The 18,974-nt window shown below is 30.6% G+C and overlaps 2 protein-coding genes and 1 long non-coding RNA gene across 4 annotated transcripts; all 3 read right to left on the bottom strand.

Annotated features, from left to right (window-relative positions):
* Positions 1-3,368: 3,368 nt before the first annotated feature.
* Positions 3,369-7,122, bottom strand: LOC113404061 (uncharacterized). Its single transcript, XM_026644804.2, has 5 exons — positions 6,999-7,122; positions 6,464-6,913; positions 5,971-6,133; positions 4,536-4,590; positions 3,369-3,868 (listed from the first exon to the last, which is right to left on the bottom strand). The coding sequence occupies exons 1-5, from the start codon at positions 6,999-7,001 to the stop codon at positions 3,832-3,834; spliced, it is 708 nt and encodes a 235-aa protein (XP_026500589.1). The 5' UTR covers positions 7,002-7,122; the 3' UTR covers positions 3,369-3,831.
* Positions 7,123-9,438: 2,316 nt separating this feature from the next.
* On the bottom strand, positions 9,439-12,617 carry LOC113404062 (uncharacterized). 2 transcript variants are annotated; one of them, XM_026644805.2, is made up of 5 exons: positions 12,548-12,617; positions 11,922-12,392; positions 10,965-11,127; positions 10,341-10,392; positions 9,439-10,172 (listed from the first exon to the last, which is right to left on the bottom strand). In XM_026644805.2, the coding sequence occupies exons 1-5, from the start codon at positions 12,569-12,571 to the stop codon at positions 10,136-10,138; spliced, it is 747 nt and encodes a 248-aa protein (XP_026500590.2). In that variant the 5' UTR covers positions 12,572-12,617; the 3' UTR covers positions 9,439-10,135. The 2 variants fall into 2 exon arrangements, with proteins under 2 accessions (XP_026500590.2, XP_026500591.2); XM_026644806.2 differs by lacking the exon at positions 10,965-11,127.
* Positions 12,618-14,688: 2,071 nt separating this feature from the next.
* Positions 14,689-16,391, bottom strand: LOC135194663 (uncharacterized). The gene is made up of 3 exons (XR_010309887.1): positions 16,234-16,391; positions 15,419-15,470; positions 14,689-15,331 (listed from the first exon to the last, which is right to left on the bottom strand). It is a non-coding gene; the product is annotated as an uncharacterized LOC135194663 (long non-coding RNA).
* Positions 16,392-18,974: the final 2,583 nt, after the last annotated feature.

Below are 18,974 nucleotides of genomic sequence, written 5' to 3'. Positions count from 1 at the left end.
AGGTAGTCATTTGCCAAATGCCTAGTGTTCTAAGTAAATTATCTATCCATTGCCTAAAAGTCACAATGCATACGATATTGAAGTCTTAACTAAAATTATCAACTACTAGATTCCAAAAAATATGAATATATATTTTTTTATAGTTATTATTAATTCCCAGTCTATATTAGTCGCACTTTACATATCATTTTGTACGAAAATAAATAAGTACTTACCTGTATATATTTTAAGTGATTATCGAGGGAATTTATTAGGGTATTTCATACAATTAAAACACTACACTAGCTATCTTACGTGGGTCGACTTCTTATCAGCTCCCAAGAAAAGAATTCATTGAGCATAATTTTTATAGTTTAAAACTTTCTTTGTATTTAGGATAATAATAATCTGTCCTATCAGTAGCAGCTTTTCAAACTTTTTTAACTTAAAACGTCTATGAGTTTTGCTAAATGGTTTGGTTAATTCATTTGAAAAATGTTACAGCCGCCTGAAAGCTGGTAAAGAAGTAAGGCTTGATTCCGAACCTCATAGAAAAATTGGTGCCGACGATATTCGAAGTAATAGGCGCGTCCTCTAATTACGCGAAATTCACTAATGTAACATTGTAGATGTGTAAATCTGTGATGAGTAAATCATAGTTCTGCAAGAAGTATTGCGATTCCTTACTCATTTACAAAGTTACGCATGTGAAATTTTGTTCTAATAGGTCGTTAAATATTTGGACATTTAACATTTGTTCATTGATGCAAATAAAATAGCAGTAGAGATTATTATTTGGTCGTTAAATACTTATTTTTATAATAGTATCATTTGTCTTTAATTTGGAATAAGACACGAATATTTGGATCGTTTCTTCGCTTCAAATTTTTCCACAGCGGTGCGGTTCTTAACATTGTATCTCGCATATGAGACGGGGTAAGCGTATCAACGCATGTAGCCTCTCACACTTAGGTCCTCGTTCCCAGTAAACCAATGTCAGTCCATCAGGTCTCTTACCATCATCACGACTAATTATATGGGGCTCAGTAAGAGCAGAAACGGCGATGGTGGCAAGAGCCCTTTTATTGTATCAAACTCGTCATTAAATAAAATGTAAACAAATCATTTTCCTACCTGGGTATAACTTGATATAAGCGATGTAATTATAGCAAACTGACTTGATTATCGGATTTAATTTCAATGCCTTTAATTTAGCGCAATTTCCAATGCGACACTGGAGCATAACGCGGCCTTAACATGCTGCAAGTTTTTCATTTGTCTTTAATATTGCTTTCATCTCAAACTTAAGTCTCATAAACATGTACACTAATTACCATTTGATCGTCTCTTTTTGTTATCTTAGATAAGGGAATCACAAAATAATACCTACCACTAGGAATTGCAATCCGGCGTAATTTTCAGTCCGGCCGGATTCGACCGGATTCCCATCGAGCCGGATCGGTTCAGATAAATACGATTTGATAAATCTGTCTAATGAGTGGCACAATTACAACAATAATGAGTTTGGATTATAATTAAAAAAAAATAGTTTTAACTACTTACGGTAAAAAAGAAAATTAGGTTTTTAGCGGTAATCCAAAATAAGGCACAGTCACACACGTTTGCAGTTACATATCGTTTTTAGTAGACAATCATTTGAAAAGCTTTACCACTTTTCGCACTTATTGAAGAAACTCATTGTATCTAAGAATTACTTCTGCCTTAGAAAGATAACGATGACGAGCATCAGTTATTGTAACTGTAACTTCTTGTTCATCATCATTCGTTGTGTCTTCGTCATCTGTATCTGATTCATTTGATGTTGTTGGCGTTGTTGCCAGGCGGTCATCTGCCTTCTCTTCATTATTTTTATAAATGAATGATGTGCGAAGCACAGCTGTTCATAACAATTCATAAGCTTACCTACTTTGACCATGACTCTTGCTCATGCCAATAATATCAGTTCAGTATCAAAACCGATTTTCTTTAAGTAGTGCTGATAGTATGTTCTGCAGTATACATTAATGATGTAATTTAATCAAGCCTAGATTAAAGAGTTTTAACAATTTAAAGTGTCTACTCATGCAACAGTTCTATCATTTTGCCGCAATTGCTAGCACCGGATTCGATCCCCGGATCCGGTATATTGGTACCGGATACGTATAATGATGCCAGATCCGCCGGATTACCGGATCCGTTTTTCCGGATTGCAATCCCTACCTACCACATCCACTACGAAATAGAGCTATTTGTAATGCCGTAAAAAAATACAGCTAATGAAGGACGAAGGTTCAACAAGGACAATTTCGAAAATATTGGAATAGCTCCGTTTCCAAATTAATAAGATCGTTGAAGTAGCATTGCATAAAGCTCTATGAGAAGAATTCAACATTGTTACATTGTTAAACGATAAATGGATTTACTTTTTGATTTGTATAGGTTACCTTTGATTATGCAAGTCTATCTATCGACTCCTCACTAGCACTAAAAAACCAATCTCATGTCAATAAACCAGGTAGGCCAAGGCCTGTATGCAAAGCAAACTATTTCGGTTATTTCTTTTAGTAATATCACATGTCCTAGGTCCCAAGACTCAGATTGTTATGTAAGACGTAGGTATAACCGGGAATAGACTTTTGTTTTATTACAACTGATACTAGTAAATATATTTATTGAGTAATATTTTTTGCTGACATTTATTTAATGTAATACTTTTTAAGTAAAATAAAATGTGCAAAAAATCAAGAGATTATATTCCAAATGAAAAAAAATGCTAACAAGACAATAATTGTTATCGGAAGTTGGAAAGATGAATAAAACTATCGAATACAACATCGAATCATTTAATGTATTTACGTATTTTTTTCTAGATTTTTTAAATTTGTATTTTTTTGATAAGAATATTTAATATTGAATTGTATTGAATTTCAAAAACAGTATTGGATTAAAACTACACATTTAATAAAACATCAATGAAGGATTTTTAGTGATATTGATATATGAAAGTAAATATAATAAGTTATATTAGTGTAAGTTTTTAAAATATCTCAACTAAAACAGTTAATACCTTCTAAATCTCTACGAACACTACTTGAGTAAATACTACACAGTATTGACTAATAAATACTTATTATTATTAAAAAAATTCGACGTAGATGAAGAACAAATTCGTATAGATAATATTACTAATTTCTTGCATTTAATGCCTTATTAATAATATATACTGACAATAAATACCATTTTATCTCGAAGCGAATTAAAATGTAATAAATTATAATACAATATTTCTTTTATCTGTAAGAAACGCTATATAGTATATAATAGTATGTAGGTATATGTTATGAAACATAAAATGCTCGCAGATTAAAAATCGTAGCTAACAATTATATGATATTCATTACAATTGAGTTAGCATGATTTTATAATGTGAAAATTACATGTTGAAACATCGCTAAACAATTTATAATCGTATCCAAAGATAAGTCATGTAAATTTTCAAAAGAATACAAGTAAATTCTTTTTAATACATATATATATATATATATCTCAAGGTAGAATACTACCTCACGTACTCTGTTGTAAGGTTAATTTCTCAGTCTTACACTCATCTTCGAAAGCTTCTTCTAGCCACACCGTGTTAAAACGCAGTCTTTCTTCATTTAGACACCTAATTCCTTTTTAAATATATCTACGCCGAGTTGGAGACAATATAATTCCCAATATTTCGTTTCGTTGGGTAAGATGGATTAATACACATTATATACTGAAAGAAGTAGTTTGTATATAGACACCAAACAGCTACGACACGAAGATCTAACGGTAATAAAGATGACTCAGCTTTCATCTGTATGTTTAAATTCCCTTTGGGATCATGGACAAGGGATTAAGCCTGTAAAATAAAAGCATACACTTTATTTTCATATTCGTACATATTTTTTTAATTTACCATTACATTATTTACTACCAAAACAACATTGACAGTGATATTGGTCGAAGTAATTGCGTTTAAAAACGCAACGCGGCTCGAATTATATACTTAAAATTCACAATAGACGTATACCAATTATTCCAATCGAAGTAGGAGTAAAGATAATGCAAACTTAGATTTACATATTCCAAGCAAGTTGCTTATAGTTCTGTTGTAATATTACGCACTATAGATAGGCATCGACGAATATATATTTTAGATGTAATAGAGTAACACTTTTCCAATTTACTACCTATATCCACTCTAATTATATTTCTAAAATTTTGATAACAGGTTCACCGACATTCTTAAAACCTTTTTTTTGTTTATTTATTATATTATAGTTTATTTATTCATAATGAATATCATAGTATATTTAAGACCGAGACCAATTTCGTGTCAATTTGATATTGAAGTTGTTTAAATTGTTTGTACTACTTTTGACTACATTTTGAAATGCTTAAATTTTTCACGAATATGATTTCTGCTATTGTTCTTTAATTTCAAAAGATATATTCAAAACTTAATAAATCTTTTTAACGTGGCTTTTTACGACTGTATTGTATAAAGAATATATTTATTTAAATACCTTGTCTCCTCTTCACTCTCCGAATCTGATTCATCATATGGAATTGGCATTTTATCTGAAATCACATCAACATGATAAAAATAATTAAGTTTACGCAAAATGAGCTTTTTTATATCTCTTTAAGCAAAAGCCGTTTGTATTTTACGACATTAACGAATAAGTAATCTATCACACATATAATTATACATGGCAAGGAAGAAATCTTTTGACGAATTTTCTAAAAACACTAAAGAGGACGGCGTACTAAAGAGCGAAAAAAAAAATTAATAAAAAAAATAATTAAACATTTTTTTAATAATTCTAATTAAAAAAAAAAAATTAAAAATTCCCATATTTTATATTTTAAAATTAAGAGATCATTGCTTTCGTTTCATACAATTTGTTAATGTTTCCATAAAGTCACTGTTCAAAAAACTCTTGATTATTCTTTTATAAAACCCTATTGACTAATTTAGTTAAATTTAATCGAACTTTATATAATCTTAATAATACAACGGTACAATTTTAATAAAATGAGTAAGTTATTTCAGTACATTCAATTACTCCGATATGCCCAAAACTTCAATCAGGTGTGACACTTTAGTTGAAAGGTTAATCTGCCAGTGTTATGAATTTGTACATATACTAATAAAGACCAACAAGACTATTCGAGAAATCCGTATTCTGATTAAAAAAATAAAATAGTAAGTATACTAAATGAGTCTTCACTCAAGAATCAATTAAATTAACAAAAACAGCAAACAAAAGACGAACTTTAAATTATTTATGCCTTGCATATTCCATTGTGCAACATAATTTCATTTGTGAATTGAATTGTGATATCCTGTAGTAACCTCTATTATGTAAATTCGTCAAAAAATTGGGCCTTACCAACAAACAAAATTTGTTATTTTTATTATGTTTGTAATTTTATTTGCGTAAAAATATTCACATGCAGGTATTTTTTATTATTGTGCAAGATTAAATCACAAATATCCGGGAAGAATACACACATTCCAGACATAGGTTTCTACGAACAACATCGATCAATAAACATACAGTTTTAAATCTTTAGATGAGATAGATAGATGATTACAACAATAAATGTATGGGTGCACATTAAATTAAATAATACAAGAATCGCATTAACAAAGCATGATAATGAACGAATCGTTGATGTAAACGAACAAGACAGATGTGCTGTTCAACATATCTTCATATTATAATTCCATCGCTTTGCCATTTAAATTTATCAGTAATTTTGCAATTTCTTTTGTCTTAATTTTCAAGCCTAGGAATTTATATGATCCATATATTTTCTTTAAAATAGTTTTCAAAAAGCAATAAAAATGTACAAAGAGAAATAAAAATAAACATCACGTAACACTATTATGTATTCTGTGACGTAACTTAAAAATCAATACATGCGCAATGGAAACTGTTGAAACTATCTTACCGAATGATAAAAATATAAATTTATCAGTAATTTTTCTATGTTTTAAGCTCATAACGATTCGATTTAGTTCCTCGCTAGTTCTAAATTTAACGATGGCTTTGAAATCTCCTTCCATGGCAAGCCTGTCTGATAAAGTTCTACTTCTTAGACATTTCACTCCATACTATAAATTGTACAAAAAATTTAGTTTAGAACCCAGAATTCCATTTTTTTCTTTGTTTAAACAAATTCATTAAATATGAAATGCATTTGGTGAAGTTATAAGAAATTGTGCTCTTTCCGACCATTCAAATAAATATACTTGTGCTTCTAGCGCAATTATTGATTTCAGGGACCATTTTGGGGCAGCTTTAATTATAAAATTATTGTTTTTACATTGGAACACCTAATGTATACTTTACGTAAGCAAATCGATTTTAAATGGATCAGATATAATATTTGTGCTTGCGATATATCTTAGAATTTTAAAGAAATAGTTCTATAGAACACTTACTACTTTTAAAAGAAAGCTCTTCGTATTTTCGTAGCTCCAACCTCCTTCCACAGAGGACAAAAAAAGCCATGACCCAATTGTTGATTTTTCTTTCCTCTGGAATCTTGGCCGTGGTGCGATGGTATCAGCAAAGATATTCTCAGCGCTGCTGTTGAGACTGATGTTGCTGCTATTTGACGAGTCATCATCGACATCAAATATGTTATAATCCTGAGCAGCTGTTGCTAAGCGTTGGAGTTTTAAATAACCCCTTATCCTCATTTCACACTCCACAATCAGAGACTGTATATTTTTAGCAAAACAATGGTCTTTGCTTGCGTCTACCTTGGATCGTCTCGCTCTACCAGCTCTATCAAGAGAAGATGCTCTTCTTACCAAGTTCGACTTCTTCGGAACATCCGTATCCATTGCTTCCGCTGCAAAGCTTGCGTTACTCCCACTTGGCTGATCCTTGAAAAATATTGGCTCGATATTAATATTTAATGTATAAAACGGTAATTTAATCACTATGTAAAAAATACTATTAATAACGCACCATAATTGCCTTTTATTGTGTGCTACCACTTCTTTTTAGAAAACTATTCTTACACAGCGAAACTAAAAACTCGACTCGAGTCTCGGGATGCAAAATCAATACTCGCGAAAGCAGCATTTCCACGCATGTCATTCTTTTGTGAAGAGTAATAGATACAACAATGTTACCATACTTATATGAACAAATATTACGTAATTATATTTTTACTCGAAAATTTTATATTACTCATGTATAGTATATTTTTTGGATTTAACCAAAATCTCCCTCATTTACATTAATAAAACATATTTAATAGAACGGGGATCGGATAAATAGATACATTTTAACGTACCTATAATTATATTATAATCCACATAAGCTTAATGTTAATGTTTTTGTCTTAACTGGTAATTTTCATAAATAAAGAAAATTAACTTAACCTGACGCTGAAATTATATAACAAAAAGAAAAAATAACAAAGCTTTTAATTATATATATTCACTACATGGTGGTAAGGCGTTGTGCAAGCCAGGGTACCTCCACATAGCAATACTTAGTATTGTTGTGTTTGATAATCTGGCTAACTCACCCGAGTTAACCAGATTAATTACAGGCACAAATGCCATATGATCTCTGTTTTCAAGATTAGTAGCGTATTGACGATGTAAGGCGATTGGTGACCATCAGGTGGCTCATTTGCACTCACATATATAACAAAATAAATAAAAGCGGTTTCGCCAGCGTGGAATTCGTTTTATGATTTTTTTATAATGACTGAATAAAGCAATATGAAATTATTAATATATTAATTGTATAGGTACATATACCCTAAGACAGCACACAAAATTACGATCCCCACCGCAACCCGCATTGGGCCAGCGATGTGGTTAATGGGCCTTACTCAAGGGTTTAAGTTTGAATACTTAGAGGTTTCTGAGAGACTACTGGCATTAATATTATTTTATTAATTAGTTATTGTTGCGAATGTGACAGTTAAATTGTTTTATCTTTGTTATAATAAATATTTTAAGTACAGTACAAAATATGTTTTTTTATTGTACAACAGACCCTTGGGGGGAAAGCGGGAATGTGGGATACCACTAAAACCACTGCGATGGCCGTCTTCGGCAGGGATTGGAAAGGCTGCGGGATCGTGTCGATATAACGCATCCGCGGCCCCTCCCCTGCCGTGCTCCGGTCGTGGCTCGACGGAGCTCTCCTCAGGGGGCGACGGCGATGTCGCCCCCGGCATTCCTCGCTAGTGTGTATGGCGGCTGCTGTCCTCCTCAAGACAGTCTAAAATAGGAAACGTGAGGCCCCCACCTCACGTGTCCACGGTCCCAGGCTCGCGTCCTATCTTTTAAGCCCCGGGCGTCTGTGGGGCTGTAAAATAACGTAACATGCATTTGGAGATTAATTTCTATGTAAGAAACAATCTACAAACAAACGCATATGTTTATATTGCTTGGATTTAGAAGACCGTGACTATAATAGTACAATGTCTGTGGAACCATGCATGGGAATCGAACCCGTAAGCGTCGATCACTGACGGTGTCGCACATGGAGATCGTCCTATGGCAAATAAAATGAAATGCAGAAGTGTTTAATACTTTATTATATCTTTAAACATGTTTTACATTTATTTATTAAATATTTTAAATAATTTTATCCTGACCCTGAATACATATCCATTTTCATCACTTTCCATAACCTTAACAATATAAATGTTCAACATTTATATCGTGACTAAACATGAATACATTAATTAATAATGATTACATTTTTGTTTAAAATTATTATTATATTGTTTATGTATAAACATCAATTAAATACTTACATTCATTCACTAATCAATATTTAGCATTATTTAGCAAATAATACATGTACTGTTAAACAAAAAACCAATAATAATGACTGATATACACAATATGAAAGAAAAAATATCACAGAAAAGTTAATAATATAAGTAACAATAAGGATTGTCCCAGCTTCGATCATTGAGGTTATCTTTGATTGGATAGACCTAAAAAAGCATGGGATTACTTGGCGAATATCATAGTTAATAGAGATTTAATAATAAATGACTAACATCTACTGTGTATATAAGAATAACTTCTGAATATCTCGGTACAATCTTTCGAAACGTAGCTTTAAATGTAATTGACACGTCGTACACCATTCCTAGATTTTGTAACATAATATCTCATATTAAATGTATATAAAATATTATTTTCCAAAAAAAAGTCCTACTTTTAATGTCTCAATGACGGCATGAATCTGAAAAAGCTTGCTGGGATAAAATAACTTTTGCCATGAAAAATATAAACATAATACATAGCCTATTCCAATTAGAAGAGATTAAAAGACAAATAAACAACACTTGACCTCGAATCGATGCGATATGATTGGTCGAACTTGAATGTAATCTATGATATTCATTGTATATTATATACACAAGCCGTTATTGTAAGTAAAATTAAATTGTATATAAGTATTTAAGAGGAAAAGTGCCCGATAATCTAAGTATATATTACTAAATAAATACTAGTAGTGTACAATATATCTGAGCTATTATCAAATTGAATGGGATACTTAAATTTAGGGTTTGTTCATTTTTAGTCTCTCTTCCATTGGAATAGGTTATAGAATAATATATTCCGCAGCAGCATCAAATATATTTACCGAAAGGAAATTGACATACGAGATATGAATGTTGACAAAAATAATATATAAGCAGCAATAAAATGTTACATAATAGTTTGATTGTTTTATATATGTATATTTTATAATATGATTCAAAAGGCTAACAATAATACGTCCTTTTGAATTATTTTTACATTTATTATTTATTCTAGACCCGTGTACTTCAGGGTTACTTAAACTAGCGTCGTTTTTCACCGACAATGACACAGATAAAAAATATAAGAACAATTTTATATAATGTTGAAATTATTCTGCGATGACTGGTGAAATTCTCTTGATTGATGATTAATCCTCTTTTCTTCGCTATGCAATGTGTTCAGTAAAGTACCGCATATCCAGTTTGTACTTTATTGTTCTAAATGATATCCTTAGTAGAGATATTTTGAATCCTCGCTGATGTGTTACCGAATAGCATAGTCATGTTAAGAATTATAATTCAAATTATAATAAAAAATTTAAGTTTCTTTAGATATCGGGACCAAGTATCCGGATCTGTAATATAAAAGCGTAAATTAAATTTTCTCACATAAGGTTTTCTTTGAAACGATACTCATGATTTGATATTTTGTTTTATAAATTAATTGTTAAAAGGTGTTGAAATTTTAAAATGAAAACTAATTGTTGAAACTAATTGTTGTTGTGTTGTATAAATAAACATACCGCGCGTCGTCTGAATCTGATTCGGAAAATTCATGTGAAACTGGCCTTTTATCTGAAAGTATATAAAATATCACATGAAATAGAATAAAAAAGTATCCTTTTATTTTACTGTTACAATAGCTATGTTTATTTTTCGATCTAAAGGAAATACATTTATCAATATTTTTTTCTTGAACATACAAAACTATTGCTCAAAATGTTTGTAAGCATCACATCAAATAATTAAGTGCGAATTTTTTAATGTTTTATTCATCCACTACGTTACATTAAAATTTAACAACGCCAATTTTATTAAATATTACCAACGAAAAATATTCGTATTTAAGTTAAAACTATATTTCAACAACATAACATGGATTTAAATAGATTCATAACGCGATAATTGCAATAACATAGCAACAGAAAACAACTGTATGTTTGTTGAAAACAAAAAAGCAGAATTTACAGATCAACAAATAAAGGATAAACAATTCACCTCATTCATTTCATTCGCAATTTGCAATTATTTGTATTCGCTAATATATAAATAAGAATACTAAGAGCATCAAGGATAACTTAAATTAAAACACATATCACGTAGCTTAACAACGCATGCGCAATCAACAACTATGTGGACTATCTTACCGAATGATAAAAATAAAAATTTGTCATGTATTTGGCTTTCTCTTAAGCTCATAACTACTTGCTTTAGTTCTTCTCTATTTTCAAATTTAACGATAGCTTTGAACACTCCTGCCATCGCAAGCCTTTCCGGAGTTGTCCTACTTCGCGTACATTTTACTCCGTACTATAAAGTAAGCAAAAAGTTAAGCTTTTTTATTATCAATCAAGAAATTACATCTAAAAAACATTTTGGGATACTATGCTATTTTTCTGTTCTCTAATTTATGTGTTATTATTTATTGTGGATTTGTGTGTGTTTAGGTACATACTGTCAGCTATGTAAAAATAAGTAAGATGTATTGTACATAATATGGTTTTGATTTTACTGTATATATTAAAATGTAAGAAAATCAACAAGGCGGGTTGTCAAATACATTATAATTGTAAGGTTAAACATTTCAAAAGAACTGTGTGAATAGATTAGTTCGCAGTTCGTAGTTCGTTTGGCGAAATAAATTAAAGGTAAGACTATTGTATTGATTATAATATTCAATGTATTATGTTAAAATGTGATTTGTAAAATTAATTGTATTCCGTGATGTGTTTTGTTAAAAAAGAGTTGAAATGTTAACAATATTAATTGTTTTAACGCATAGGCACATGATCAAAGCTCATCACTATGTTCGCGCACTAAATCTGCAATTGCTCTACTGGAGACGGTACGAGAACACACTGCAGTTCGTTTAGTAGTCGTACTAAAACCATCACCACGTGGATCGATCACCACGGAACATGCAATTCAAGAGCATTAATGTCGGGTCAAAACAGTTAGAGCAGTTTTATGAGCTAGTGGAATGCTAGGGGGTCGCAAACATAGTGTCATATATCTAAATGTATTGTAGAATATCTCTTGTATTCTATACTGATTTGTCAATAATCAAAGTATCATAAAATAATTGCTATAAGCGTAATACTTACTTCGTTTAAAAGAAAATTCTTTACGGTGCTGTAGTTCCAACCTCCAGTTATAAATGAGAGGATGAGCCACGATCCGAATGTTCGTTTTTCTATATTCTTGCTGCGGCCAAAGGTCCTCTGTTTCGTACAGTTATCCAAATCTTGTGTTTTCGCCAGTAAAAGGTCATCCTCACTGCTAGAGAGGCTCGATTCTTCATCTAATTGGAAAATTTTATTCTTTTGGGCAGCTGCTGCCCGGCGCTCTGAGCGCTGTCTTTTCAGAAAATCTTTTATCAATACTTCGCTTTCTGATATTACAGTTCGCAGATTATTTCCGAAGTAGGATATGTCACTTGTTATTATCTCTAAGCCATATGTCATTTCAATACAATTGCGACATGGAATTCTGAATCGAGATATCGAGCCTGTCTCCGGATGATCAGTTTCCATCTCTTCCGGAAATAAGCTTACGTTGCTGCAACTTGGTTGACTCTTGAAAATAAAAAGCTTGTATTACATTATGTTATCTTATTCAGCAAATTATTGAATTTATAAAAAAAAAATGTTGAGCAATGATTGAAAAAATGTACTAGTAGTTATAATTTTACTTAATAACAGAAATAAATAAATATTATTTCTATGCTCACCATCGTAGATTGTGTTTCCTCCATGCACTTATTTTTTTAAGAAAATTGGCTTAACAGGAACACAAAACACTCGGATGATGTCTCAACTTGGAAAAATCAATACTCGCGAAGGCGGATAGTTCCACGCATGTCATAGTCAAATAATAGACGTGTTCATTTTACCTGATTTAAGACAATTTTCAATTGAACGCTACTTTTTTTTTAATGTAGTAATCGCTCATCTGACTTATCTATGTCTATGAGATGGATTTACTTGACTATTCAGACTTAAAATATATGTATGTATGAAATTTTTATTATTTATTCGAGCTTGATAAAAAAATATTTGGAACCGCTTCGCTGATAATTACCTCTTTAACGTTTATGGACATAATAAGCTGTATCTAAAAATATATATACTACGAATATCGCTAATGCCTGTTTTCATCTTGAATCGAATCTAAATGGAGCAGATTTTTGCATAAATCGGTACAAACAAAAGAACTTTTGTATAATATTATAATTGTAGAAAATTCACAAAAATAATGCTTCGATTAATCATTCTTTGAGCCATATTCATATTGATGATCCATATTGGTTGACTTCTATTGATAGTGTGACAAAGCAATACGGATGGCAGTAATGCTTTATCTATGCACTAAATATAAAGCTTCACGAGGATACACCTGAGACAACAATCGATGACCAGCGTCGTCCTTCCAATTATTATAATTTTGATTATGTTTTTTTTTTAACAAAAGCAAGAAATGTTCAAAGAATATTGTGTGTGAAAGTACTATATTTCCTTTTTTAATTTAAATCAATGATTATAAAATAATTAGAATAAAGAGTTTTTAAGGTATCCCAATGCTATATATGTATTAATATAGAAAACAGATAGGCATTCAAATGATAAAATTATAATAATGCAATTAATAAGTCTTCTCTGATAAGTATTTTAGTATTTGCATATCTACTATGTCCCGTACAGCTGCTGTTGAACTGGTTTAATCACTCTTCAAACCGGAATACAATAACATTACGTATTGCTGCTTGGCAGTAGAATATAAATATGAGTGGGGTTAAATAAAATGTTCCACGTTGATGAAGGATTAAATAGTTAAAAAACTAAAGCTTAAGGCATGAGCAAAACAATAACAATAAACAGCACTCATTTATAAAAAAAATACTATTAAATTAAACGATAAACTAACAAATTAGTATCTGTCATCTACTGCTAGCTTGAAGCGATCACTTAAATCGTAACCATAGCTCAAATGACCTATTTTCCAATAGATCTTTAGAGAGGACATGTGTACCCTTTAAATTCCAGATAAAGCCTTATTGTAATCATCGACCTTACATAATATACTAAATTTTTACTAAGTTTCATAATTTTAAGACAAACACTATTTCCAAAAACCATCCGAAAATTGTGCAAAAGCATATATAGTTTCTTTAGATTTTTCTAGGTGCCTCGCCCCTCTCAGTTCTGCCGTAGTTATTATCGCTTCATTGCTTTGAAACTATAATACACAAACAAAAATGTTTTTTATTATTAAATATTCATTTGTGATAGTTTGTTAAATAAAATTTAATTACATTACTGTATCTGTATCTGTCTTTAGTCATCGTTTCAGGATTTATTCTTGTAACAATAAATGTAATTCATTTTAAAAATAAAGAAATTGTGGTATTATTTGTCAATAGACGAAACTATATAATTTATATGTTTTACTAACACAAAAAAAAAAAAACTTCTTTAAAACACGCTGCGTCATCTACTATAAGCTCAATGTATTAATGTTTGTTTGTACATTATATATATATATATAGAAATATATAATGTATTCATAATATAATTTGTAAGTTATAAGACACAAATAAAATTAAATAATTATGTCATGCCATGTTAGATGCGGGTTTTAAATGAAAATATTACGTATTTTTTCCTTTATTTCTACGCCATTGAATATATATTAGGCCATTTATTAAATATTGAATACATTTAAAAATTTTGATCAGATTCCGAAACCTTATGCTATACACATCTATCTATCATCTATGATTTGATTTGATTGAATACATGAAGAAAACTTGATTACAAGTACATATTACATTTATTAATAGACACGTAAGAAATTCGTAGACATTCCAAAAATAAATACACAATGCTAATATATTTAGAAAATAAATTACATTTCATCCACATCTTTATTTAACTTATACTCGTATACAAGAAAAAATTATACATTTATTACTTTACTAATACATTTTGTGTAGCAAATGTATGTATACGTTTATTGCTATACAATATTTATTAGTAAGGCCGTTAATATTTTATGGTATATCTACCTTACATAAAGTTTTACTTTAAGGAACATCAACTACAACGTTCTTAAAATTCAAATCATCATTGAAGTCTCACTTCCACCTTCATTCACCATTTAGATAATATATTATTTTTGCTTAATTGCTAATTTAACTGCCTCTGAGGCAGCAACACCTAGGACCTTGGACCTCAGTCCAAGACGGCCTTAGAGTAACCGACCGTAGTCTCGAGAGTATTACAATAGAGATAGAGATTTATAATAATTTAAGTAGGACACATAGTACAGCATTTTCGTATGTTTTGCTTGTCTACGTTTAATGATAAAACATGTAAGTGGTACATATATTACTTGAATATATAATATTGTCGGATGAGATAGCTTAAACTCCATAACATATAATTATGAATGATGACTTGCCACCAATGTTATGAAGATTTAAGCTTCCTCCGAAAACATGCTTCAGAAATCGCACCTGTAACAGAAGAAGTTCACTTATTATCTCTTTAATCAATCATATAACTTTTTTAATTAATTAATTTTAGTCTATATGTATAGATACCTCGAGTCGTCTGAACTCGAATCGGATTCGTAACCACCAAAGCTGGTTTTTTCTGAAAGTACAAAATTATAAAAAATACATTCATGTACGTAACAGTTTTTATACAACAGTTATCAATTTCTTTGCATACATTTAAATATTTAGTTGGATTTATTATTGTGCATGCGGATCTCACAACATCGAATAATAATCAAGTACATAATATTCCATTAAAACCCTAAAAGCGTTTTATAGATGCATATTTAGGAAGACCAAAGATATAAATACATTCCAGGTGACTATTTACAAGGCATTCATTGCTAAAGTACTGGATAAAGCTATAGATGAGTAATAAATGTAATTTGAGGGCTTTTTTTAGGCTCTAGAAAAGAAACGCAAATATTAGACTTCAAGGTTTGGAGACTTTCATAGAAACCGTTTATTAAAGGTAATTAAATATTAGATTTTCGTTTTACTATTGAAATATATATAAGATAAAAGAGTAAGGAACGCCGAAATTGAAATAGAGTATATAATAGCTGCACCATTTACATTAAAGCACATCCATCGCATCGCAACATTCGCATAACCAAAAGACGATAGAAAATTACCGTTAACACGTAATTATTTCGCTTAATATTTTTATTCAATCTGTGACTGTATATTTTATGATATTTGTTCTTAGCGCATTTTTCATTCGCAAATTTGCAATTATTTCTAAACACAAGTTTGAAAAGCAGAATACCAGGAGATCAAGCTTGTTTGAAATAAAAACACATCACGTAACTAAAAAATTAACGCATGCACCATTAAAAATAATATTCGTAGTGTCTTACCGAATGATAAAAATAAAAAATTATCGTTAATGTTATCTTGTCTTAAGCGCAAAATTACTGCGTTAAGATCGCTGCTAGTTTCAAATTTGATTATGATGTCAAATGTGCTTTGGTTAGCAAGGGAATCCAAAATCGTTTTAGTGTGAACGCATTCTACACGAAACTATAAAGTAAACAAAAATGTTAGCTTAGAATACTTATTACTACATTACATAGGATCTTTAATTTTAAATAAACTATGAAAATCGATTATTCATTAATTTTATATTCAAATTTTTCATCAGAACGTCTGACATATTATGTTTATGTATTCTATAAATATTGTCAAAATATTGAATAATAAAAATAAAAAAAACAAATAGTTAAAATGCAAACGCCTGGGCTGTCCTTAATATTAGTTAAATATTAAATGATTAGAAGTGATTTTAAGAAACCTTTGCGCTTGTGCATCATAAACAAGTGTGAATTTAAATTTTACGTTGGACATGTATTGCAAAATACTTACCACTTTTGAGATGTAGTTCTTTAACGTATTGATGTTCCAACTCCCAAACAAAGGTGAAATTATTAGAAACGATCCATTTGTCATATGTTTGGTTGACTTTGAGCGGTGAAAACTCATCTGATTCACAGACTCGAAGAGCATATCACTGTGATCTAACAGAAGATCTTCATCGCTACTATTGGAAATGCTGATATTGCTGCGGCGTGGAAAAGGTTTGCGAGGGTTAAGCATGTTCAAACTCCGAAATAGAGCTGAGTTGCGCTCTATGCGTTGCCTTTTTAAGTATTCTTTTATGATCATTTCACAGGTTCCGACAATCGATCGAACATTAAACCCATAGAAGGAAATATTAGTATTAATTTCCAATATATATTCCGGCGCACTGCTGTTACCACACGTTACGAAGACCTGATAGACGGTCATGGCCCCCGCCTCTGCTTCCGAGTCTGATACGAAAGCTATTGTGCCATTACACGATCGACTCTAAAAATTAACAATGAGATAATATAAGTTATCCATTTGATATTCATTGCAAAAATATAGGAAATGTTACTTTTATTTGCCAAAATGAATAATAACAATCTATCTTTTCATTTACCATTGTAGCTGAACACTAGGAACACTTATTTATCTCGAAAACACTGATTTCAACTACGACACAGACACTTAGAGCATCGGAGTCAGCTAGAAAAATCAATACTTGCTAGTTCCACGCATGTCATTACTTTGAAAAATAGAAGCGCTTCACTCATTGGATCAGATTTAAAGTGACGCTAAAATGCACCTAAAATAACGCGGCAACATTCAAAAACGAAAAGGTGCATTTATTACATTATACGAATTTTTAATTTTGCCTTCCAATGATATCAATATCGTGTCTCATAAATTAATAATGACAGTGATTAAAAAAAAAAAGAAAAGAATAGGGACAGCTATTTAGAGTAAATTGTTTTCTATGAAATTAACCAAAATGTTAAGATTAACTAGCAAATAATACGTTATCACTATTTTAAAAATTAAACGTATATCGTTATAGCCATAATAAAAAAACGCGTATAAACCGCACGGTGCAGTAATTTTTGTTGTATACCAACTGACTTAACTGACGTTGTCGTGTCTTAACTAATAATAATCTATTCGAACAAAAAAAGAAAATCGATTTCTGCACATTTTTCGTAACATTTCTTTCCTTGTAGGGACTTTCTAAGAAAGAATTAGGGAATTTAAAAAAAAAATAATTGTTCTGTGAAGTTATGGCTTGACCAAAGGAAATAGTGATGAATTTTTATATATGTCATTTTTATATATGTATGCTACTGCAGCTCGTCCACAAAACTGCTGGACTGAGGTTTCTCCTTTTTGACAGGATCTTTAGACCTAATGCTTACCTACTTCACTAGGATTTCATATTATCCAACAATGTAGAGAGATTTATACGCGTGAATAAAATTTTCATTCAATTCATGCTAGTTTTCTTACGATATTTTTCAAATTAAACACATGAAAATCCAGAGGTGCTTGCGTGGTTTTGATTGAGATTCACTTATTCTAACCACTCGTTTGTCTCTATTCGAAGTCATATAATTATATTAGTTATGTTTATAAGTTTATTTTCAAAATTACAATCACGTAGATCAAATTCGTGCGCGTTAAGGAACAGACCACAATTATGTTTTAGCTCGAGTACACTATTATATAATTAAAAAAACAAAAACACTTTCTGGTCTATGAATGTTTCTATTTATTTTTGTGAGTTTCTGCGATTATTGATTAAGTAGTTAATTGTGAATAAAATATATGAAATGTTAAGCAGTTATGTAAATTGAAAGGAAAATTTATTTCAAGAAAGGGAAGCGATGAAAAAGCACAACGGATTTGCACAGTCGAAAAATGAGTTCATAAATATCGTGGAATTGCAGGATACAGACTTTTATAAGCCATATTCTTTGCTCCGGAGCTGTGCTGCTCTAAGGTCCAGCTCATATCGTTTCCTGTGAAGTGGGCTATTCACGGTTCCCCGTTTTTTACGAATTCATCTTTTATTATTTGTATCTGTTAACTAGGTAAATATTTATCATTACCAAATGTATTAGCAATTTCACTATTAGATAGAATATAATAATAATAGGTAAAAGTATCTGTAAAGGAATAAAACAGATGAGGATAAAAAAGCGGACAGACAAAACGATTATTAAATAAATATTATTATTATAATAGATATTTCTTTTTTACACAA

The sequence above is a fragment of the Vanessa tameamea genome, chromosome Z (genome assembly GCF_037043105.1).
Source record: "Vanessa tameamea isolate UH-Manoa-2023 chromosome Z, ilVanTame1 primary haplotype, whole genome shotgun sequence".
Taxonomy (NCBI): Eukaryota; Metazoa; Arthropoda; class Insecta; order Lepidoptera; family Nymphalidae; genus Vanessa; species Vanessa tameamea.
This window is presented reverse-complemented; position numbering and strand designations above follow the sequence as displayed.

Excerpts from the sequence above, each read along its gene's own strand:
- LOC113404061 (XM_026644804.2), bottom strand. Across the intron at positions 6,134-6,463 it reads AGAGCTTTCTTTTAAAAGTA|TATGGAGTGAAATGTCTAAG; the intron begins GTAAGTGTTCTA and ends TACAATTTATAG. Across the intron at positions 4,591-5,970 it reads ATTTATATTTTTATCATTCG|ATAAAATGCCAATTCCATAT; the intron begins GTAAGATAGTTT and ends ATGTGATTTCAG.
- LOC113404062 (XM_026644805.2), bottom strand. The coding sequence starts at position 12,571 with ATGGAGGAAACACAATCTACGATG. Across the intron at positions 12,393-12,547 it reads AGGAAACACAATCTACGATG|AGTCAACCAAGTTGCAGCAA; the intron begins GTGAGCATAGAA and ends TTTATTTTCAAG. Across the intron at positions 10,173-10,340 it reads TCAGATTCAGACGACGCGCG|ATCCGGATACTTGGTCCCGA; the intron begins GTATGTTTATTT and ends TTTATATTACAG.